Source organism: Lemur catta, chromosome 11 (genome assembly GCF_020740605.2).
Source record: "Lemur catta isolate mLemCat1 chromosome 11, mLemCat1.pri, whole genome shotgun sequence".
In the NCBI taxonomy this organism is placed as follows: Eukaryota; Metazoa; Chordata; class Mammalia; order Primates; family Lemuridae; genus Lemur; species Lemur catta.
The window spans coordinates 85,796,929-85,821,677 of record NC_059138.1 but is presented as its reverse complement, the minus strand read 5'-3'; the positions used below and the strand labels follow the sequence as shown (position 1 = coordinate 85,821,677).

General features: G+C 42.3%; 1 protein-coding gene across 3 annotated transcripts; it reads left to right on the top strand.

Moving 5' to 3' along the window:
* The first annotated feature begins 2,390 nt into the window (after positions 1 to 2,390).
* INHBA (inhibin subunit beta A) lies at positions 2,391 to 20,329 on the top strand. Of its 3 annotated transcripts, XM_045564549.1 has the most exons (3): positions 2,391 to 2,508; positions 5,017 to 5,532; positions 14,922 to 20,329. In XM_045564549.1, the coding sequence occupies exons 2-3, from the start codon at positions 5,145 to 5,147 to the stop codon at positions 15,812 to 15,814; spliced, it is 1,281 nt and encodes a 426-aa protein (XP_045420505.1). In that variant the 5' UTR covers positions 2,391 to 2,508; positions 5,017 to 5,144; the 3' UTR covers positions 15,815 to 20,329. The 3 variants fall into 3 exon arrangements, with proteins under 3 accessions (XP_045420505.1, XP_045420506.1, XP_045420507.1); XM_045564550.1 differs by lacking the exon at positions 2,391 to 2,508 and having other exon boundaries at positions 4,759 to 5,532; XM_045564551.1 differs by lacking the exons at positions 2,391 to 2,508; positions 5,017 to 5,532 and adding an exon at positions 12,911 to 14,297.
* Positions 20,330 to 24,749: the final 4,420 nt, after the last annotated feature.

The following is a 24,749-nucleotide window of genomic DNA, read 5'->3' as shown; positions in this document are numbered from 1 at the left end:
CCTCTGAGCGCCGGGCCGGCCCCGCCGCCCGTCCCGGCCCCTGACGTTTGCGGTGGTTTCAGTCCCTGGCACCGAGGGCTGGGTTCCGAGACTCCCAGCCGCACTCACTGAACAGTGAATTTTTTTTTTTCCCTCCCTGAATTCTTTAGCTGCCAAAAGGGGGGAAAAATCAAGAGCTGCTCTTAAAAGAAGTTGCCCTTGCTGGTGCTCAGGGTAAAAATAGAGGCGGCCGCTCAGAACGGCTTGGCCCTGACTCCAGGCGTCCCGCGAGCTGGGCTCCAGCAGCGGCCGCGTTCCGGCGTGATCCCAGGAAGCCGCCAGCAGGTGTTGCTCAAGGTACAGTAGCAGGGCCGAGGAGCCGGGACCGAGGGCCTGGGGTGCGGGGAAACTCTGGGGGAGGGGGCAGGAAGTGAAAGAGAAACCAAACCGAGGCAGGAGAAGGAGATTCTTGTCAAGACTGGGCTGACCAGCTTCTGCCCTGGGCCCTTGAGTTGGGAAGGCAAAAGCGCATTCCCAGTCCAGAATATTCCAAGGGAGCTATTTTAACCTGCCTGTTTCCTCTACCACCCCCACCTTGATTTCCACTGAGTGAGGAGGCATTTCCACTGTGGCTCAGCTCCAAGGTGGGGGTCCGGGTGGAGAGTCCCGTCGCCGCTGGTGGGCTGACTTGGCAGGTGGGCACTTCGGTGGCATCAGATGGCCAATGCGGCTGCAGAGACACAGTCACTCTTGTGGGGTGGCTCCTCTAGTCAGAGTGCTGCAGATTCCTGTGACACAAATGTTTAGAAAGAGCCACCAGGCTTCTCAGAAATAGTATCACCTATTCTTTTCGGACCACTGTACTTGACTCTGTAGGCTAATATCATAGATCCCATTTTGTAGATGGGAACACTGAGGCCTGAGTTTACATGGTCGTGAGCAGGGGAATCGAGGTCTGATGTGGGGGGGACATAGTGGTCATGTGTGGGACAGAGGGCAAGTTTAGATGCCCTGAAGGCCATTGCTCTCTGCTGATTCTCAGCAAAAAGCTTTTGAGTTCAGCCCGTGCTAAACTGAGGGGGCAGGTTTGGAGTTCACCATCACTGATCCTATTTCTGTCTTTACCACTTAGATTCCCTCTCTTCCTCTACAACCTAATGATTTTATTTCCTACTTCGTTTCTGCATATGCAGTTCTTGGAATACTCCTCTCCCTCCCCCATATGCAGCTCAGCACCCACACTTTCTCTGTGTCTAGCCAAGAGAGACCCTCTTACACAGAAAACTGCTGCTGTCCTAATGGAACCTGCTTAAACCACACATCAGGAGGCCAGAGCCTCTATATTTCGCTTGTGGGCACAGTGAAAAGTTTATTTTATGCATGTTCAATCCTGCATACAAAACAACATATCTGGTCATATGGCTCTCATTAGCTCCCAATTTTGCACATTTTATCCAACTTGTCATGAGAACACGGCTTATGCTTCAGCTATACTCCTTCAAACGACCCCTCACCATTCTTGTCTGAGGATTCCTTCCCTCTGTCTCCTTTACCAGAATTACCAGTACTCCCCCCTGCCCCCCACCCGCCCGCAAAAAATGACCTGATAACTTTATCCCTATTTCAAGGAGTGTTCACTTTTCATTAATCTCATGTTATATTTGTAACAATTTAGAAATCATAGGACTTGAAACTCTTATAAAGAAGAATGATGCATGAGTTTTTTTTGTTGTTGTCATTTTGTTTGTTTGTCTCTTTTTGCTAGTTATGATAGGATTCTAAAGACCTGGGAAGGATACTTATGCAGTTCACTTGCAGAGAATAACTATTTTCAAAGTTCTTGGTGATAAATGATTTATGAAGCAGGCATTCAATTTCAAGATGTAAAATAATATTGTAAGTCAGGCAGACCATCCATCCTATGGTTATACAGATTTTCCTATTTTTTTCTCAATGAAATAGGTTATTTTTTAAAAAAATAAAATTAGAATCCCTGTAAAAAACACTACAGCTTTCTTCCCTGTAAGAAACAATAAAATACTTTGTAAATAGAGGCAACTTCATGAAGTAACAGATGTTTTATGTAAAGACATAAAACTGAACCTGAATATAACGAGACGTGTGTGTGTGTGCGAGTAGTAAAAGAAAAGTTGAAAGTTGGACACACTCATTGAGACGTATCTGTTTGATTCCAATATTTTTCTCAAAGGTAGACTAGTCACAGCCAGAGGTTTCACTGGCTCAGTGCATCACCCAGTAGTGTCTCAGAAGCCAGGAAGGGCTTTCCATTAGATAATGAATTATGAAATGTCTCACACTGGAAAAACCAGTCATCCACTGATGTCATGCTGATTCTAACCAATCCCAAACAAAGCCCCAGCCCTCCTCTGTTGAGTAGTACCAATGTGTGAGTGTACAAATAAGTAGTACAGTATAAAACTTCACAGTGCCAATACCATGAAGAGGAACTCAGACAGCTCTTACCACATGATACAAGAGCCGGCTGGTGAAATAGAGGGGACCAGAAAGGTAATGCTTTTTAACTCTTACTTCTGAGCTCTTTACACATTCAAAGTCAGGATGGCTAGAAGGAATTTTACAACTAATTGGCACTTCCATGCGCATTGTGATTTGTACCTTTTTATATTATTCAGGCAGGTTAATACAGCTTTTAATAGTCCTAGAGAGCATGCAAATAGATTATGTTTTTATACAACCCACTCAGCACACATATACAAGTACATATGCCAAAGAGAAAGCTATTTTTAAGAGTTACATTCGCAAACAGTAAATTCAGGGAACACACACATACTCAGATGCAGAGAGAATCCAAATATTGATAAGTTGCACTTATCTAAATGCTACCATTAGGACGGTTGAGTTGTTTGGAGTCATTAAACTTTTAGTTCTATTTCAGACTCTCTTGTAAAACTTAATTGGACTACAAAATGCTTTGGGTACTGTATATGTGACTCCAAATAGGTGGATGATGTTAAGTATTATAGTACAAAGATGTTTTATTAAACCATTATAACACAAATGCCCCTGCCTCCCCCATTCTCTTTCACCACCCCCCACTAAAAATATGAGGCTTTTTAGGCAATATTGACAAAGTTTTAACAATAATAGCAGAGTAATTGATGTTCCTGGAGCTGAAACCCCAAAGGTGTTAGGTGACTTATAACAGAGAAAGTCTTGCAAATCGTTGTTTTGGAAAAGGAGACAGCGTATACAATTCAGAAAAGCATTGTTACCTGTGCAAACTGTAATTTTAACTTAGTGTCATAATTTTCTTGCCCTCTTCCCTTTGCACTCAGATCTTCTGCTTGTAGTAATGATACTTATTAACTCTTTCCACCCAAACCGCATTGCTTGACTATAATGCTCTGAACACACTAGGTGTCAGATATAAGCTGACTCTATCTTCAGAAACCAAGAGGGCTTGCTTATGTGTGGGAAAGAAACCGAGAGGGAAGGCAAGCTTTAACAGATGGACCCCTTAAAGATACTTCTGCAAGATAAAAGCAATAAGACAGAAAATGAAAAAAAGGGGAGGAGGGGAGAATTACAAAAAAACCTCAGAAGGCATTGTTTAAAAATTCACATTTTTCTTTTTCTGTGAACACTAAAATCCATGATGATTTCATCTGTGCTGTTCCTTTGAGGGAAACAGAAGCAGGCAGGGAGGCTGTCCGTGACTGCGCTGGTCTGGACAGGATGGGGGCAAGCTGCAAAAACTGCCACATGACAGCGAAAAATAATTTGCCAGTATATATTAGAGATTCTTTTTCCCTAGGACCCATTATTCAAGGCATAAGAGTGCGCTCTTTTTTATAAAAGAATGTGGGAAAGGCCAAGTGGATTTTGCATTTTTATCTGTGAAGTCGGGGCAAGCAGTGGTAGCTGAAATGTGTGAGAGTGAGTGTGTCCCGGGCAGAAGGGGGCGGCTGAAGAGGACCAGGGGAGAGCGCTTCATGCGACTTGAGCATGTGACACGTTGCCTCCACTTAGGGTCTTTCACTGGCCGGCTGCATTTCAAAGTTGGGAAAAGTAGAGTGTGTTATCTGACCCCAAACAAAAGTTCCATTGAGCTCTCTCAGATCTCCCGCCAGTTTTGACGACCCTGAGCATTTAAATATGAATGAATGAGGAAAAGGAGCGTCTCCTCTGGACCCCAACAGGCCAGAACAATCACCTCCCGGCAGAGCAGCTCCGGCGCCCCGGGGCCCCCTCCCCAGACCTGGCTACCTGCCGGCTGGACCTCCCAGCGCCCCCAGCCCCACCTCCCGGCCAGGTGGGCATTCTGTCACCCAGGGCTGTGGCCAGGTGGGGTGGAGGGGTGCCGAGGGGCAGACTTTTTCAATCCAGTCATCCCGGTTGATTGAGACGCTGTGTTTGTTTGCATTTTTTTCCCCCCTCCTTCCAAAAAAGGAAGAAGGTGAAGCCAGGAGACTGGGCAGAGAAAGAAAAAAAAAAAAAGTGAACAAAATTAAGAGAATTTATTTTAGAAGGGAAAGTAGAACCCCCGAGAATGGTGGCATTTGAAGAGAGGTGTCTGCGAGGAAGCTACGAGCAGGAGAGAGCAGCCTGTCAGAAAACGGGCTGTCCCTCCCCTCCCCATCACAGGCTTTACTCACAGACAAACTCCCTCCCTCTCCATTCACTCACTCACTCAGGGCCAATCCGTTCTCTCTCTCTCTCTCTCTCTCTCTTTCTCTCCCTCTCCCTCTCTCCCCCTCTCTCTCCCTCTCTCTCTCCCTCCCCCCTTTTTCCCTCTTTTCTCTCCCCCTCTCCTCTCTCCCTGTCTCTCTCTCCCTCCCATCCTCTCTCTGTCTCTGTCTGTCTCCCCCCACCCTGTCTCTCCCTCCCTCCCTCCCTCCCTCTCTCCCTCCCTCCCTCCCTCCCTCCTTCCTTCTCTCTTACTCGGAGACAGTCAGAACTCTCCTCCCTGACAGCCACAAACCTACAGCACTGACTGCATTCAGAGAGGGAACCTGCAAACAAAACTTCACAGAAAACTTTTTGTTCTTGTTCCAGAGAATTTGCTGAAGAGGAGAAGGAAAAAAAAAAAAAAAACCCGAAAAAAAAAAAAAAAACCTGTGCGTGAGGGGGGAGGAAACACAGGGCCTTTTAAAAAGGCCATCACAACAACTTCTGCTGCCAGGATGCCCCTGCTTTGGCTGAGAGGATTTCTGTTGGCAAGTTGCTGGATTATAGTGAGGAGTTCCCCCACCCCAGGATCTGAGGGGCACAGCGCAGCCCCCGACTGTCCGTCCTGTGCGCTGGCCACCCTCCCAAAGGATGTACCCAACTCTCAGCCAGAGATGGTGGAAGCCGTCAAGAAGCACATTTTAAACATGCTGCACTTGAAGAAGAGACCCGATGTCACCCAGCCGGTGCCCAAGGCGGCGCTTCTGAACGCGATCAGAAAGCTTCATGTGGGCAAAGTGGGAGAGAACGGGTATGTGGAGATAGAGGATGACATTGGAAGGAGGGCAGAAATGAATGAACTTATGGAGCAGACCTCGGAGATCATCACGTTTGCGGAATCAGGTTGGTGCTGGCATTTACGGGGGGTGGGGGGTGCGGGGGGAGGAAAATATTTTTCTTTGACAGTCCCAGGAGGAACTTCTTTTCCTTCCAGCTGGAAACTGCCTGGGAAGGTTATTAGTTATTAGGTGATGGGAGCGGACCAACGGAGGGGAGGCAGGGGAGGGGGAGAGGACTTCACAGAAATGGAATTCTCAGCTGAGCTCTCTCTGCCTGCAGATGACTGGCTTACACTTGCTAAACTCAGCCGGTCACCCAGGGAGAAAGCCCTTGGGCCAGTCTCGAACTGGAAGCCAGTCTGTGAGGGGCTCCCTTGCCCTGCCTGTGAAACCAGATCTGAAAGCCGGGGCATTTTGCGGGGCTTGGGCAGCAGAGCAGGCTTCCGGACCCCATTCAAAGTTTTTACTGGGGATAAGGGGAATCGAGAGTGCCGGGATCCTGGTGGAATGGCACAGATGAAGTCATTGTCTTAAAACAAACCTTCCCCTTTAAAAGTCCAATCTGGGGCCACATCAGAGAAGCAGGGCATATTTATTAGGGACAGTCATTTTTACCTTTAGAAACTGTCTATAAGGGCACAGGCAACACATTCTAGGCAGTAAAGAGCCACTTTGGAGGACAGTTGACATTGAACCAGCAGTCACTTTTGGAACACTGACTTTTGCTCTCTGAACTTAAAAAAAAAAAAAAACCCCACACAGTTTTGTTCTATGTAAAGTTACTAAGCTCTGCCAAGGAACGCAACCTTGACAAACTGCTCTCAGATACCATGCTCAACTCTCACTCAATCCTTAAGGGGAAAAACTTTAATAAATAGATTCTAATCGCCAGTCCAGAACCACACTAACCTGTTGCTGAATAGAAATACCTGTCAAAAGTATGGGGCCATAGACTTGGAGCCAGACTATTTTTATAGTTAAGTGACACAGATCCTTTTGCGTGCCTGCAAGCTCATGCACGCTGGGCACACAGATGTGTTAATACCGTGTTACTTTCATGGTAATGCCAGGCTAAAGAATCGAATCCCTTGCCAACTCCATTTGAAAGGAATGCCATTGTTTTGTTTGGTAGAGCATATGGCCAGTAAAGTATGTGCAGGGACTCCCAGCATTTTTGTTTAAAAGTTTGCTGCAGCAGTATAAACAATTAAGGCAACACTCAGAATTTCCAATCCTGAAAACCTGTTGACTCAGATGTTCTGTTTTCAAGAAAACCATGAAAGACCTAAGCATCCTTTTGTGGGTGCAGATAGCCTGCTGGTTTCGTGGCTCCCCCCTGTAGGAGAAGCCCTGGTCTCCCACAAGCTTCCCGGGCAATTTGGCTCTCTTACTAGAAACTTCTGTCCTTTAGGGAAGATCCTACTTTCTTTCTCTAAATCTCTTTCTTGATGCAGCCCCAAAGGTCATGATCATTAGGACTTTATCTTCTGAAGCTTACTGAGGAAAAAAAGTCACGTTGGAGTTTTCAAGCTGTCACCCAATTTACTCAACCTTTCATGGTGGTTAGGTAAGAAAGGAAACATTTATGGCATTTGGTGGTGTGTATGGAATGGATTCTAGCGGTCTACAGGGCGGCTCCATGTCCTAACACAAAGGGACCCTGTAAATGTCTTTATATACTGACTTCTACACAGGATGGCCTCAATGGCAGCTCCTACTCAATTGGCTTTAACCGCATCATATGACCAGCTATACCAATGCCTTTGACCACTTTGAACTGCACACTGGTGCTAGCAATATGCCCCTCTTTCTGACTTACTGGACTTGTATGGCACATCACTCTCTTGGCATGCGGAGATCTGGCAGTGAAGGAATGTGACCATTTACATTCTTACTTATGCCCTTCATCTCAATGCCAATCTTCTCCCACTTGTATGGGATTTTGTCTTTTTACTTCTCTGTTAGGTGTTTAGTTTAAAAGAAAAATGAGCTACTTTTTAAAAAGCGATTCACTGGACTTACCCGCTGAGTAAACTTTAAGATTTGTAATGGCAAACTCCTCCTGGTGGAGTTTACAACTTGACTTTGGATTCTTAGAAGAGGTTTATCACAATTGCTTATTTTTATCATCTAAGGAGTTCACACATCAACCTCAAGTTGATGTAATATAATTTCACAGATTTCATAATTGCTGTTTGGACAATCTGCTCTTCAGGTAGAGTACCGTGTGAGCATTTTCTGCCTATTTTGCTAACCCAGGAAAAGATATCTATCATCTGAATGATTGTAGCGAATATATGAAAATGAATAGCAAAGATCTATGTCTTGTTGCTTTTGGAATAATTCAACCTTAATAACATTCCAACTATGTAAAGTGTCAAGATTTTTTGGAGAAGAGGAAAAGGCATGCATTTTTCTTTCCTTTATAAACTATTTTGTACAGCATAGAATCTCCGTCCCTAAGTGTCCATTGGCACGAGCGTGACAGAGATGCACCTTTCAACCTGAAGACTCCTTAATTTGGGGATACATGTGTAATTTTTGCCCTTTCTTTCCTTGCTTGTTGAATAAAGCCAAGGCATGGCCCCAGAAGTAGAGGGGCTACAAAAGTGCCTGAAACTATTTTAACTGAGTTTGTCCCATTCTGCTTATGTGGAAAGTGCCCCATCTTTATAAAGCCTATGCAAGTTGTTACTGACTAAACAGCAAGGACTTGCTCTAAGGCTCTCTGAAAGTTATTCCAGCAAATAAAAATGATTTTCTTTTTATGCATGTCACTCAAGTTTGCTCACCAAGGTTAGTGTGTTCTTTGCATAGCTGGCACAAAATCCTCAATGTTTACCTTAAGGCCTTAAAGAGACATCCTGTCTTCAAAGGAAGGGTATACAGGATGGGTAAAGCCAAGCCAACTCACTATGATTGGCAGTGAAGCTAAAATCAGTGGCCTTCTTGGCTCACACAGCTTATCTTATCCCATTTTGATTCACAATGTACAATAACAGTACACCTTTGAGTCTCCACAAGCTGCCAAACCTAGATGTGCATTCTGGTAATTAGCTTAGCAATTGATAGCACTTGTAGAAAGGAAAGGGGGAGAAAGACAAATGAAACACCAAGAAATGGATAATGCTCACATAGCCTACCTAGGTGGTGTTGAAAGCAGCATATAAATCTCCCCTCTTGGAGGTACTGTTTGCAGGAGATTTGAGTTAGAAATTTTCACTGCCCAAACAGGGGTCTAACAAGGCTTGCTCGGATGACTAATCTCTCCCACCCGGAGAAAGCCATCTCAAAGTGGAGTTGACTTCCACCCTTCTACCCCCTGTCTTTGCACTTTTCGGTGGATCACCCCTCACTGAAGGATGGCTTAAGGGCTGCACGCTTGCTTCTCTGAGTAACGGGAACAGATCGGCCACAAGAGGGCGCGTTCCAAAGACTTTTGCTTCTTGTCTGCTAATCTTGCAGGGAAAGGCAATTGTGCCTACCCAAGCCCTGTCTACAGCGCCCTAATCTTGGTGATTATCAGTTAGATCCTGCTCCCTCTCGTCCTCCAGAAAAAGTTAGGATTTTATGGGATGGGAGAAACACGATTACCTGTAACACATTCAGTGAGACGGAAGGAAAGGAAATGGAAATGCTGGTGATACGTGTGCACGTTCTGGAGCTCTATGGAAGGCAGACCAGTGATAAATTTCAAAAACAAACAAACCGGAGCAGGGAGAAATGTGACCATGAATCATCAGCGATGCTGATTTGCTCACAAGTCTCTCCCTAATACGGTCGCCCGCCCGGGTTGTACAAAAACATCTTCCGTCTCCCTTGATTTTGTTGCCCGGTTTGCTTCCCTTACCAACACTGCTCACCAGCGACAAATGACAAGTGACTTCCAATAGGGAGGAAGGAGGCTATTTCTTTAACGCCTTGTGGGAACATGGTGTTCAGCCTCGGAGGATGCGTTCGTTTCCAAACCGAGGGTGTGGAGAGAAATGGTGAGGAAAGATGTGAAAAGAGATTAAGAGTGGTTTTCGGCCTGTGAGGGGCAGCAGGGGGTGGCAGAGATGTCAGGGTGGAAAGTCAGATTTAACATTTAGAGAACCGGGGTAATACCTTCCCAGGCACTTGCAACTTGCAAACACATACTGTCTTGGCCTCTCTGCTGGTAAAAAATACTTGAGCATGATCTCTTAGCTGTAGCTCAGAATCTTTCATACTCGACTGGTTCCTAGGTCCAAAATCAAAAGTGTCAAAGTTCTCAGGAACTTTGGAAGAAGTCTCTGCAATTTTGTGGCTTGAACCTTAAAAAGGTTTTCTACTTCTTTTAGGGACCTAAAACTCCTTTCTCCCTAAATATTTAACTTTCTTTTTCATCACCAATTAAAGGGAAGAGACATGGATGATGAATGTTTGTGGGTGAACATTTGCAATTCAGTAATGGATCCTAAGCAGAGTTAGTAAGGCTGAAAACTTAATCAAGATAATTTATGGCCAAACCTGTAGTTCTACTACAGGAAAGATCCTCTACTGTAGGTCAAAGGAGGAATAACCTTAAAGACCTCACTTGCTGCTTTCTGCAGAAACCCCTGGAAACAGTCCAAACACAAAGTTAGTGCTTCAGAGAGCACACGTGCTGTGAATGGTGGCTGTGCATGCCCCTGCCGTCGACTACCATATCTAGGCACAGTGAAACCTTGATGAAAAATGGAAAATTAAAGTAACAGACGCTTTTTACAACAAGACTTCTCCCCCCCACCCACCATGGTGAGTTTAAATACATTCTATAAACAACAAGGCTTTCCACATTCACATTAGAGACATAATTATTGCCCGTATGTAAAAGGCAGCATACTTTAAGCAGGACCCTGGTGAGGAAAACAAAACAAAACTGAAACACTGCATGTGTGTGTTGCTTATTTCATTGGACATGTTCATACACCCAGAAATCTGAGATGCTGGACTTTTGGATAAGTAGCATTTTTGCATCTTAGGGTGGGGGAAGGGGTCGACAACAGGGTTGGCTGCTTAACCCGTGGCATGCCTTCATGATTCAGTTACTAAAAACATTTTTAAAATTCTGAAAGCAAAGGAAAATGTGCTGCAAATACCCTTTCAGGCATCTTTCCTTCCATTTTACAGTCTTTCCTCTGACCAATCCCTCCCACCCGGCAGCATTTCAAAGGTATTCCCTTTAAGGTACAAAATGTATCCCTACCCATTTTTCTGCACCTTTTTTCTCTCTCTTTGGTATGTGTCCACCAAGCTCATAGAGGTTTAAGTGATGAAATATTATCACCCACATGGGTTTGCGTGGGACTTTCTTAGTGAATTACTCAGGCAGAGCAGGCTGTGATACAGGCTTGCTCACAAGCCTCGGGAGGGAAAAAATAGCACAGAGGATGAAAAGAATATTATCAGAGAGTAGGTAATGAAAGGTTAGTAAAGCAACCAGCTATATCTGGTTAGCTAGGTAATAGTGTAAGAACCCAGGTCGCACCTGTACCTGCTCATGAAGCATTATGGGAAGGCTTCCATTTCAAGATTTCACAGCACGAGATATTTAAGTCAAACCTGAAACTGATTAGAAATTGATCCTAAACCTCTCAGCCTTAGGCAGCCTTCTCCCATTTTTCAAATTGTTATGCATAGAGATTTGAAGATTGGGGCATCCTGAGAGTGTCACTGCAATATACCAATCTCTCTCAGGTAATATAGAGATAAAGGGAATATAATAAATTGACTAGTTATTTATTATATTTTTCATACCTAGGACATTCGAGGGTATATTTCTGAAACCTACAGCCCTGATAAACATCAATCCCATGTCAGCTTCCAGCAGTCTCATCTCCCCACCCCCTTCTGCAATGAAAGCTAATGTAAAAGAAAGAAATATGCACTGCTTAATAAGTCAGAATACAATAGAATGTGTAAAATGTACCTGCATATAGGGTAGACATTAGGAAGACTTGAATCTCTCTCTTCCCCCTGTTCTCCTGAGCATTATGGCAACAGCATTTTCATGAAATTGGATCTCAGTTTTATTTTTTTTTCCTGATAAAATATCATGCAGTATACAAATAGCAGTTCCAGAAATGGACACCAGGAGAAGGAGGCGACAGGCATGTCAATTAGTAGGGGAAAATCCAAATGTCAGAAATATGGGGGAGAGATAAAGCAGGCAGGCAGAGGATGCAAATACAGGGAGCAGAGTCTTTCCGTTCAGATAATTAAACCGATGCATAAATCAGCGCCCGTGCCTCTCCACACTGTGCAGGCGATGCCTTACAGTTCATTATCAGCCAAGACCAGCATGAAAGTCATTTTGTGATGACTCTCTGATCCTAATATAACAGCACCTGACAGATTGAGCCCCTCTGATGAGTACTCTCTTTGTACAATCCTCTCCCAGGAACACTAAATCATTTGCTTCCAAGTACAGCTGCTTGTGAAGAAGGGGTGGGGCTAGAGCATGCATTAGAAACCTGCTCTTATGAAATGAGGGTTGTCCTGCAGGCTGTGTGACTGGGAGCAAGCAGCCTCTGCCTCACTGGCCCTACAAAAGCAATTTGCGTGAGGCTGTCACTTATTCCAGGCCACCGATTAACCCTCCCCCACCCCAACATCTGCAGACATTTCTGGACTTTATTCGTGGACAGTCCACTGCGTGCAGGTCAGCACTGCTGTCCGTCTACCTTCACCCTCGATCCCTGCAGTCAAGGGTGGGTGAGAGCAGAGCAGAGCCTGTGGGGTTGAGTTACCCGAAACCCAGAGAGCCTCCCCATCTTGGACATGAGTCAGACACTCCTGTTTCATACCCTTTCCTGGAAAAAAAAAACACAGCCTCATGCCCTCTGGCTTCTCTGATTTAGCAGCTACTGTCTCTCTGTCTTCAGAGTAAGACCCTGTGCAGTTTAGGATTTCTCAGGCTGTCCCGCGTAGAGGCAGAAGGGGAAACAGCAGGTAGCTTGTTAACATTCTCCACAGGGCAGGGCTGATGTGCCCACGCTGGGGGTAACCTGCACACTCCTCCAGGCCAGGTATCAGAGGCTTCGAAGGTCCCTGCCAGCCTTTCCCTCTGGTCTTGACAGCACCCTACCACCTTAAAATCTGCTGCTGATTGCCCTTTTAGGTAAAAGGACTAAGCTCTGCTTCCTGGAATCTTCTCTTTCACTTTCTCAAAAAACAAACAACAAAAAGCCCCCACAGGCTCTCTGCAAAAGGGAATATAGGAGTCATATTTTGAGAAAAAAAGTCATTGTGCTTCTTAAAGTAAGACAGCATCCCCCTTTAACTGCTCCCTGCTCTGGGGCTCTATCTAATCATGAGCCCCGCTTTATTGTTCATTCCAACTCCTGCCAGAGACGTGAGGTCGGAGTCAAAGGACTCCGCTTACCACCACCACCATCATCATCGGGGCCAGCATCCTAGCAAATCTGTACAGAGATGCCAGAGAACCTTTCATATCCATCTGCAGCTCTGCTTGGCCCTGGCCTCAGTGAATTTACCACTATCATAATCACAGTGTGCAGAGTGTGTTAAATTAAGAACAGAATCTACAGTACGCAATGCACAGAAAAGCCTGCCTTCTGCTGCAGAGAACTTGAAACTGTGCCTAAAATTTATAGTACCGTAAACATCTCAGGGCCTCGAGTGATAAGTATGGCTGGATTTCCGTTAGCTATAGAAATCCAGGCAGGGAGATCCTCCTAGGGAGTTGCGAGTTCTAAGATGAACTTCTTGAAGATTGGTCCCAGATTTGTACATGGGTTACACGTACAGCGGACAGTTGTAAGTAGGCACATGGACATGAAAAAGGGGACGTATTTCTACAGACCACTGAGTGGTAACAATGGAAGGGAGGGAAAATATTTGATATAATCAAAACATTCTAGTCTGGATACCTGCTTTTTACAGTAAATGTTGCTGCATGAATAAACATACAGGTGCTTATAGGAGGAATGGAAATAGATGGCTTTCTAATTTTAGAGTTAGGCTAGAACTGAGGAGCTGCTGAATCCAGGTACTCTGATAAGGCAGGGATTTCTTCTCTATTAGCAGCACTTGCTGTTTGAAATATGTTTTTAATGCTCATTAAGCTGCATACTAAAGGGACAGAGGCAAAAATGGGGGATTCAGAGGTACGATGTGGCTCTCTTAACTAAATAGCAGCCAACGCTAAGGATGCCTCCATTTGTTAAAAAGTAATCAAGCAATTGCCTACTTTCTGCTATGCACTAGACAGTGACAGTGACCTCAGACCTCAGGCCTCCCAAGCCAGACTGGCAGGAGGGTGGTGGCGGGGAAGATGTGAGGGAAGACTTCTACAGGAAGTGTTGTTCAGTCTGAAAACTTATTAAAGTCAGCCACTAAAGGTGCCATGTTAGGGGTGGTTAGGACTATTCTAGGCAGAAAGAACAGCAGGTGTCACTGCCTACAGGTAAGAGAAAGGGTGGGATTCTTAAGACCTTAAGGAAACATGGTATAACTGGACCACAGAGAATAAGAGGACAGGGTGAGAGCTGGTGTTGATGGCAGGAACATCATATGCGGAGCCCAAAGTCCTGGGGGATGTCTGTTGGAGATTAAGAGCAATAGGAAGGCAGTAAGGGACTTTTAAGAAGGAGTGGCATGATCAGATCTACCTTTGGGAACGATTCCTTTAGCTGCTTAATGGAGAAATGATTGGAGAGGGGCCTGAGTCTGTGTCACAGAGGCAAAGTAAAGAAAAGGCTGCTCCAGTGGCCCAGAGAAGAGTGACGGGGGAGGAAGCCGGCTGTGACAAGGAAAGAGGAGGCTGGCTCAGTGAGTCCCACCCACACAGACCTACACAGCAGGGCAGGGCTGTGGGCTGCCTTTTTGTGTGAGAATAATATTTCCATAGCTTGCCAGAGCTTATAGTGAGTTTTCATGTATGTTATCCCATTTGATTCTTCCAAACCTGTGAGATAATAGGTCAAATGTCATTATACCATTCCCATTTTATAGAAGGTGAAACTGAGATCAAGCAATTAGTCAACAGACATAGACCCCCACAGCCCCTCTTCGTTGTTGTGCAAGGGTCTACAAACTTTTTTTTTTGCACAGGGCTGGAGAGTAAATATTTTAGCTCAGAGAGTCTCTGTTACAGCTACTCAACTCTGTTATAGTGCAAAAGCAGCTGTAATCAACATACAAAGAAATAAGCATAGCTGTGTTCCAAAAGAACTTTGTTTACAGGCATTAATGTTTAAATTTCAGATAATTTTCACATGTCACAAAATACAACTTTTCTTCAAAATGTTAAAAACTGTTCTTAGTTTGCAGGCTGCACAGAAAAAGATTTGGCCTGTGGGCTGTAATTTACTGACCCCTGCTTAAAATGGTCTATCACAGAAGACTTGGCCTGAAATCTGGGAGTAGATGCAAATGACAGAATTACTAAGTATCCCCCTTTTCTCTTGTGCTGTGTTTCACCTTTAGGCACAGCCAGGAAGACGCTGCACTTCGAGATTTCCAAGGAAGGCAGTGACCTGTCGGTGGTGGAGCGTGCAGAAATCTGGCTCTTCCTAAAAGTCCCCAAGGCCAACAGGACCAGGACCAAAGTCACCATCCGCCTCTTCCAGCAGCAGAAGCACCCGCAGGGCAGCTTGGATGCAGGGGAGGAGGCCGAGGAAGTGGGCTTAAAGGGGGAGAGGAGTGAACTGTTGCTCTCTGAAAAGGTGGTGGATGCTCGGAAGAGCACCTGGCACGTCTTCCCTGTCTCCAGCAGCATCCAGAGGTTGCTGGACCAGGGCAGGAGCTCCCTGGACGTTCGGATTGCCTGCGAGCAGTGCCAGGAGAGCGGCGCCAGCCTGGTGCTCTTGGGCAAGAAGAAGAAGAAGGAGGAGGAGGGGGAAGGGAAGAAGAAGGACGGAGGTGAAGGAGGGGCGGGAGCAGAGGAGGAGAAGGAGCAGTCGCACAGACCTTTCCTCATGCTGCAGGCCCGGCAGTCCGAAGACCACCCTCATCGCCGGCGCCGGCGGGGCTTGGAGTGTGACGGCAAGGTCAACATCTGCTGTAAGAAACAGTTCTTTGTTAGTTTCAAGGACATCGGCTGGAATGACTGGATCATCGCTCCCTCTGGCTATCACGCCAACTACTGCGAGGGTGAGTGCCCGAGCCACATCGCAGGCACGTCTGGGTCCTCGCTGTCCTTCCACTCGACGGTCATCAACCACTACCGCATGCGGGGTCACAGCCCCTTTGCCAACCTCAAATCGTGCTGTGTGCCCACCAAGCTGAGACCCATGTCCATGTTGTACTATGATGATGGTCAAAACATCATCAAAAAGGACATTCAGAACATGATTGTGGAGGAGTGCGGGTGCTCATAGAGTCGCCCGGCCCAGGGGGAAAGGGAACTAGAGTTGTCCAGAGAAGACAGTGGCAAGATGAAGAAATTTTTAAGGTTTCTGAGTTAAACAACCAGAAAAATAGAAATTTAAAACAAACAAAAACAAAAACAAAAAACGAAAAACAAAACCTGATGAAGCAGATGAAGGAAGATGTGGAAAAAAATCCTTAGCCAGGGCTCAGACGTGAAGCAGGGAAGGAGACAGGAATTGGGGGGCGGGGAAAGGGAGAGTGTACCCTTCATTTCTTCCGAAATCAAACTGATGACGTCAGTTGTTTAAACGGGGTATTGCCCCTCCCACCTCGCGGTTCCCTTGTGAGCCTTGAATCAACTTGTCTAGTCTGCAGGAGTGTGGACTAGCACAACCCAAATAGCATCCTGAAAGCCATGAGTTTGAAAGGGCCCATACAGGCACTTCCCCACCCAGTTACCCAGGTCATAAGGTATGTCTGCGTGACACTATCTCTGTGTATATCGGAACACACACATACACACACAGGCGTTTCCACAAACCACACACATACACATACTGGCAAAAGAACAGTAGTGCGCAGGTGGTCACACTTTCTTTTTCTGCACCACTTTCGCAACAAGACAACAAAACAAAACAAAAATCCAACATAAAAAATTGAGAACAAGAATGGGAAGAGTGAAAGATCAAGGAAAAAAGAATACCAAGTTACATTTCGTTAAGGTGCTTATGATCTTAGAACTATGCAACCTAATAGGTTTGAAACTGTTTACCTGAGAGAGAACAAAAAGAGAGACTTTTTTGTATCGGAAGTAATCTGATTAATTTTTATTTTCTTCAAGGAGAGATACTTGAAAGGAATATGTTTGTCCATCTGTTGGATCCAAACATTTCTATATTTTGTAAATGTTGTTGTTGTTTTTTTTTTTTATCGTTTACTATTTGCACTACAATGGTGTTTGACCTGTCTAATCCTTATTTAACAAGTATTTTCTTTGGGTGGGGGTGGGGGTGGGGTTTAAGAGCTGCACTTAATGTGAGCTATAAAAGAACTGCTACAGCACACAAAATAGCTATTTTTATTATTATAATTATAATTATTATTATTATTTTGTACCTTAAAAATAGACACATACACCAAAGACATTTGTGTGAGCCTTTAAACAGTCTGTCTGTGGTTGGTATCATTCACCATCATTGAGTCAGGGGTTGGGATGAAGGTTGAATAGGGTGGATTGTGTTCAGGCTTAAAAGACCTGAGAAGTTTGGTTTTTGACTCCTTTTACATCCGTGAAACAGGACATTTCATACTGGATGTACAGTAGTTGTACACTGTTCGATATCAAGTTCAATCAGATTCATGAAACTACATGCTTGTATGTGTATATATACATTGCTTGTGCATATGCATATCTGTGTGTATATATACATGTATTGTACCATGTCCATACACATTTTAAGCACTTCAGGCTGTCATTTTTTAATGTTCTTAAAGCAATGAATGTTTGTGTGCAAAACACAGTATTTTTAAGAAGGATAGGCTATAGTTTTTGCTTTTACTCTGAACTCGGTGGGCACATTTCAAAAATCTGGATGGGATAAAGCCTGGAAATTCCAGTGAATATTCAGCAAGGCCCTCACTAAACGTACAGGGATCAAATTCCCTCCTCTTTCTTGCCCCCCACCCCACTTCTACAAGTTATCCCCTGTGGGGAAAACAGGATGTTAATCAAAACTCTGATTAATTCTGATTTTTTTTCAACTTATATTTATTGTCTATTGGAATCAATCTTACATCAGAAGCTTTTTTGGAAAAAAAATAATCTTTAGGCCAGAATGAAAGAGGTGAGGGTATTTTTTTTTTTTTAATGATTCAGGCCTGGTTGTGAGAAATATTACTGTACCCACTGGGTTTGATAATGTTCTTGTCACTAGTTAAAAGATACATGATTTGGGGGAAGGTATTAAGAGAGTGAGAGTAGGAAGAGAACAATTACAAGGAGGCAGGGACGAGGGCAGTAGCAAAAATCTCTAATATCTTAATTGATAGCCAAAACTCTTGATGTATGAGTTTGCGTGTATTGATTTGGATGCAAAAAGGAAAAAAAAAAACAACTTTGTTTTATAAATATCAAAATACATGCTTAAAGCTAAGTGTCTATCTAATTTATTCTAGTATTTAGCTTGCCTAGAATAGCTAATAAGTTATTCGTTTGTGTTTTTAAAAATACAGAGCCTTATTTTCACTGACTTGTTTGAAGTTTGCAGAACTTTTTGAAAATTGAAAAAAATTCTAAGAATTGGGAAAAATCACATTCATTCATATTTTGTAAACTGTGGAAGCTGTTGGCTCTTCAGTTCGTAGATTTTTAAGAAATCCACTATAGGAAAATAAAATATCAATGAGAAACCAAACATTATAAAAGGTGGTTTACCTTTTCTTGAAAAATATGTTAAGTCAGTAGACTACAACACTGGGCTGTATGCAGGCAAATTACTTTAATGTCATTACTGGGCAGATGCACTTGGTATGTTCTAGAGACCCTCCCTTTTTTATGCAGGAAATACAACAGGTACTGGGGGAGAAGCTTGAGAGTGGTTCTCAGGAAGGTCCGTTGACCTTGGATAACATGCATGGGAAGGTGGGTATGGGAGGGAAGTTTTAGGGGAAAGTAGACAGCCATGTTCAACTGAACAAATGTTCATGGAAAACTTTGAGGGCCTTTTGAACTGCATCGTCTTTGGTACTGGAACTAATCTTGGAATAATCTACAGAAATAGTGTGAGGAAATAAGTCCTAGTTCACTGTGCAGTAGCAGAGCGGATTGAGGCCATGGGAAAAAAATTACAAAGACAGATGATAGCCATGTGTAGTCTCATTCATCTCAAATAAATCTGCCATCTTTTTAAGCTCTTTATGTCCTAGACATAATGGGGATAATATGGGGTTTGATTAGTGGCCAGAGTAATTAAAAGCAGAGAAATGAAATTCCGTATAATATTTTAATTGGATATTAAATGATTGGGTTATCATACACCCACAAACTTTAATTTTGTTTCATTAGATTTATGTGGCCTTAAAATAGAATTATAAATTGCTACCATCTATAGTAATGTTGAAAGATATTATTTTACCATCTTTAATAATTTTGGAAAATACAAGCCCTGTGAACAACCACTCATTGACATAGCAGGACAAGACCAAAAGAAAAAGCTTTTAAATTCTACCATATAGGGTTCTTCCTAATATGATTTTCCTGAAATGGGGGTGACTCTGATCTTACTGTCTCTTCCCCTCTTTCTCAAGGCTAATCTCTAGGCTCTGAAAAATATGCCCATACCAATAATAGAAGCTCTGAAAGGCATTTGTCTTCGAGTATATTTTAAGAGTAATAAATACTTTATAGACCGCATTGACATTTTTTATTTTTTTTCCAAAAAATTAAGGTGAATTCCAGCACACTGAGTTGGTATTTTCTTGTCCCGGAAGACCAGCCAACTTCATATTTATTTAAGATTGATTCCACACTCCATTTTCAAGGAGAGTTTCTGCATTCTCCTCAAAGGTAGAACAAGTACATTTTTTTTTTTTTTACCCTTGTGGGATTGAACTTTAAGAGGTGACTCTAAAAAACAGAGAACAAATATGCCTCAATTGTATTAAGCATAGATCCAAATTATCATGTTCACTTAAAAAATGATTTCCTGTGGGCCTTTTGGCAACTTCCCTTTTCAATGTAGAGAAAAACTTAGTCACCCTGAAAACCTACAGAATAAATGAAACTTGTAGATGTGGGCAGAAGGTTTGGGGGTGGACATTGTATGTGTTTAAATTAAACCCTGTATCACTGAGAAGCTGTTGTATGGGTCAGAGAAAATGAATGCTTAGAAGCTGTTCACATCTTCAAGAGCAGAAGCAAACCACATGTCTCAGCTATATTATTATTTATTTTTTATGCATAAAGTGAATCATTTCTTCTGTATTAATTTCCAATGGGTTTTACCCTCTATTTAAATGCTTTGAAAAACAGTGCATTGACAATGGGTTGATATTTTTCTTTAAAAGAAAAATATAATTATGAAAGCCAAGATAATCTGAAGCCTGTTTTGTTTTAAAACTTTTTATGTTCTGTGGTTGATGTTGTTTGTTTGTTTGTTTTTATTTTTATTTTGTTTTGTTTTTTTGCATACTACATGCAGTTCTTTAACCAATGTCTTTTTGGCTAATGTAATTAAAGTTGTTAATTTATATGAGTGCATTTCAACTATGTCAATGGTTTCTTAATATTTATTGTGTAGAAGTACTGGTAATTTTTTTTATTTACAATATGTTTAAAGAGATAACAGTTTGATATGTTTTCATGTGTTTATAGCAGAAGTTATTTATTTCTATGGCATTCCAGCGGATATTTTGGTGTTTGCGAGGCATGCAGTCAATATTTTGTACAGTTAGTGGACAGTATTCAGCAACGCCTGATAGCTTCTTTGGCCTTATGTTAAATAAAAAGACCTGTTTGGGATGTATTTTTTATTTTTATTTTTATTTCATTTCTTACTTATTATTGATTTTCTAAGGTCAACTTTGCACACATACTGCCACATCCTTTGCTGGGTGATAATTTTGTTTCTATTGTAATTATCCAGAAGAGGATGAGAAACAGACTGAATGTGGGAGAGAGAACAAAGCTGGAGTGAGAGAGCTCAAGTAGAAAAAGAATAGATATTGCCATGGCAGAGGCTGGTAATGGGCTGTAGATGCTTGGACCAGCAATATTTATATTTTATTCATTTTGTTAATTTCCCATTTTTCCAATTGTAGTGGCGAGTACTTACAAGAAATAAAGAGATATTCCTTCCTTACTTCCCTCCCTCCTTCTTCCTTCCTTCTTTCTTCCTCCTTTCCTTTCTGGCTAGAAAACTGGAAATGCATGGAGTAACCAAAGCTAGAGAACCACATACACGGGAAAAAAATGTGCTTAATTCTATTACTAGGACCCACAAACCAATTGGGGATCACAGAAGTAAAGTCAAGAATCAATTGAACATTCAACTTTTTCTTCTATGGTTTTTCTCTAGTATCTGTGCCCATTCCAGAGGTTATATGGACAATGTATTAATAACTTCCTTAAATGCCCACATGGACCAAGAATGTCCCCATGTATCACTTTATTCAATATTCATGTATCATTGTTTTTTAACCATCCTGTGCAGTAGGTGTTATCTCTGCTTTCACAGGTAAATCTGAGGCACAGTTAAGTAACATTAATTGGAACTAAAATTACAACCCAGGTCTATATTCAAGTCCAAAATTAATTTTCTTTTTGTTCTTCTGTGATTCCATTTTTGTGTTAATTTCCTTTGGAGTGACTCAGAAAGGGGGCAGGAGTGGATTGAGTGCTGAACTCACTTCTAACTTTTTAACATAGATACTTTATACTCACCAGATAATTCACTTGTACTTATCTCCAAGTGAAATGCCAAGTTCATGTAAATTCATCCTAAACCATTTTTATTTTGGTATGAAAGTTCCAATTTTTTAAAATTAGAAAATGGGAATTAGTATAGTCTTGCTTCATATTTTCTACTCTATTTTATTTTTCTATTCTTATAGTTTGTTAGGAGAAACTTTTTGTCCAAAGTACTTTACTTTATGGGCCCAGTGATATTTGTGTGTATGTGTGTGTGTGCGTGTGTGCATGTTTGAGCACTTGCATTAACCTTTATTTCCTGCCAAGGTTAACAATGAATGCATATTAGAAACTAAGTAAAAATCCCACTGAATTGTAAGTGAGTAATATTGTTATGAAATTTATATGGATATTATTATAAGGCAAAAATGACTGTAAAAAACAAAGAGTCAAGTATAGATAAATATATTGAATATGCACATATATGTTTATATAATATACATACACATATACATATAAAATATATATAAAATGTATAAATATGTATACATAAATATGATATGTATAGAATATATACTCATATATGGGGATGAGAGAGAATGTGTTATCATTCTCATACTATCTAAATCCATTTCATATAGAAATGGAAAACAATTGTCTGACAAGGTGCCCAAACTGACAAAAGGAAATAGAGCAGTGTAATAATTCCTTTTTTGCATCAAATCAAGTGCTGGCTTCTTAAAAGAATTCTGATGTTTCTACATTGATCCAATTTAGAGTCCTCTCTTTGGGTCATGAAAAGTCTGGAGTAATTAGAATTCTCTATTACACTCTTTTAGGCTTTCTTTAATTGTCGTGTAATTACTGTAAGAAAAATAGGAAAGGTAACTTGCTTATCCACAAGCAAAGAACTAGAGAACTGTTTCAGCCTTCTTAGAAATGGACAATTGCCCCAACTGACGATATCCAATTTCAAGAAGAGCCCATGATCCTAGGAGTTCAACCATGACTTCACATTCACTCAATGGACATCAGAGAAGCATTTTTCTTGCAGAAAACAGGGCAGTTAAAATCTGGAGGTGGTTTTGGCTAATTGCTTCAAGAAAAATAATGAAGAATTTTTTTTAGCTGATTTTTCCTAAGAAAGTCAGAGGAATTGTTGAGAGAAGTTTCCCTCATTGTCAGAAAAGAACATTGAAAAAGCCACCCAAGGCCAGAGTTAATTTGCTGCTGTGATTTTTTAGTGTCATGGTGGTGGTAGTGCCTGCATCACTGTTATGTGGGGGACACAATGTTCTAACACAAACACTGTAATGTGGCAACAAAAGATGCCATGGAATATGCCTCTCATTAATGAGGTTGTCTCAACACAGTTGAGTACCATGGCCTAAGCCATTTGAAAAGCTTGGTGCTCACATGGGATAAAGGCAGTCGTTAAGGGGAAACTCTTGCATTGTGAAAGGAAGAAAGAGAGACAGACAGAGAGAAAAGAAGAAAAAAAAAAAAAGTCAAACACTCTTAATCTATGCCAGAAACAGGCAGGCCTAAGGCAGGAGGATGACAAAGCATTGTGCTTCAAAGTGTTTATTGTGCTAGAGCTTCCAAGCATTTTGAAGACCATCATCAAATCCTTCTAAATGGAGCCAGGGAGGCTTCTCGCCATTGATCTCAACAACAAATGTTTGTGTTTCATGGCCAAATTTATTTATGTCTCAAAGACTCTAAGTAAAGTTGTTATTAAACAGGGTGTTTTTTAAAGGTAAAATTAATTTTCCATCGAGTAATCATATCCTAAACATAATCAAATTGCCAACTAGATGAAATGGCTTAGGTTATCCCAATAGCATACATTCAGTGGCCATTATTATGCTAAGTATCATGGGGTTCATAATTCTGAAATTGAGTAACTCTTATGTTCTCAAAATAGTGAATTTGAACCAGTCTCTATCAGACCATTAGTCCATACTGCCATGAAGTCATTAATGGCCTCAGATTGAAATCATGGAACAAAAAAATAGAGCCGTTTCTTGTGGGCTTCAGATAATAGGATATGAGTTACACTTAAAAATCTAGTTAATTGGGTTGATTTAATTACTCATATGAAAACAGTCTAGGTAGAGGACTCAAGAGCGGTCTCCAAGCTAAACACTGTTAAGTTTTGCAGATAGGATGGCTCTGAGCTTCCTTGAAGGAGGAATAGTCAGCAAGTGTTAGCTGGCCGGATTGACGTCCCCAGCAAGCCAGTGTCAACAGGGACAGAGAAACAAGACAAGCATGCCTTCCTTTTCCCGAGACAGCCAGTTCTTATCCCAGCACCGTACCACTGTAGCTCACTCTTAACAACCAGGCATCACAGGTGGGTGAGAGGGTAATAGAGGAATAGCTTTTATCTTTGGGCTTTAAACATTTCACAAAACAGAGTATGTAATCTTAACCCATTGTATATTGAGCAAGTATGCAATTATGATTCTGACTAGATCCATTCATTACCTGGAAGCCTGATTTTCAAAGTAGGCCCAGAATTGGTAGTTCATAGACCGAGCACTGGAAGTAAATTCTACGGAAAAGAAAAAAATCACTGTAATAAACATCATTCAGATTATCAAAAATGAGAGGAAAGTAGACGAAATCCACAGGCGATGAGGACAAGCTCAGGTGCCTCCGTCTAACCTCAGCTGTGGCTTTGACTTGTCAGGGAGTAACCCGACAAAGGTGTGGGCTGGTCTTTGGAAATCAAACTGCTTGATGAGCCTTGGGAGATGAGACCTTCACCAGAGTCTGGCATTCAGAAGGTGGCCTCTGGACGTGGTGGCAGTGCGATGGCTGAGATACCTGAGAATCCCCAGACATGACTGGATAAAACTTAGGGATGGGGAATGGAGTTGACTAAGGTCTGTCTTTGAGAAAGTGAGGCAAGTGCTCATGAAATCGGGTCTATTTCAGTTAGTATAATCTTGTCTGCTTTGACAGATTTGTAAGGGTGCAAGGAACTCAATTTACACTAGAATTGCACATAGTGACACAGAAAAGTGTGGTAGGTCCTCATGGAATGTTAGTTGAACCCCAGTTCAAACATATTGCAAACGTATTCACCTTTAAGAGTAACTTATTTTTTTGACAATTTTTTTTTTTTTTTTTTTTTTTTTTTTTTTTTTTTTTGAGACAGAGTGTCACTTTGTTGCCCGGGCTAGAGTGAGTGCCGTGGCATCAGCCTAGCTCACAGCAACCTCAAACTCCTGGGCTTAAGCGATCCTACTGCCTCAGCCTCCCGAGTAGCTGGGACTACAGGCATGAGCCACCATGCCCGGCTAATTTTTTTTTTTTGTATATATATTTTTTAGTTGGCCAGATAATTTCTTTCTATTTTTAGTAGAGACGGGGTCTCACTCTTGCTCAGGCTGGTCTCGAACTCCTGACCTCGAGCGATCCACCCGCCTCGGCCTCCCAGAGCTAGGATTACAGGCGTGAGCCACCGCGCCCGGCCTTTTTTGACAATTTGAAATAGATTTTGTATAAGAAGTGAGTCCCAGGAAATA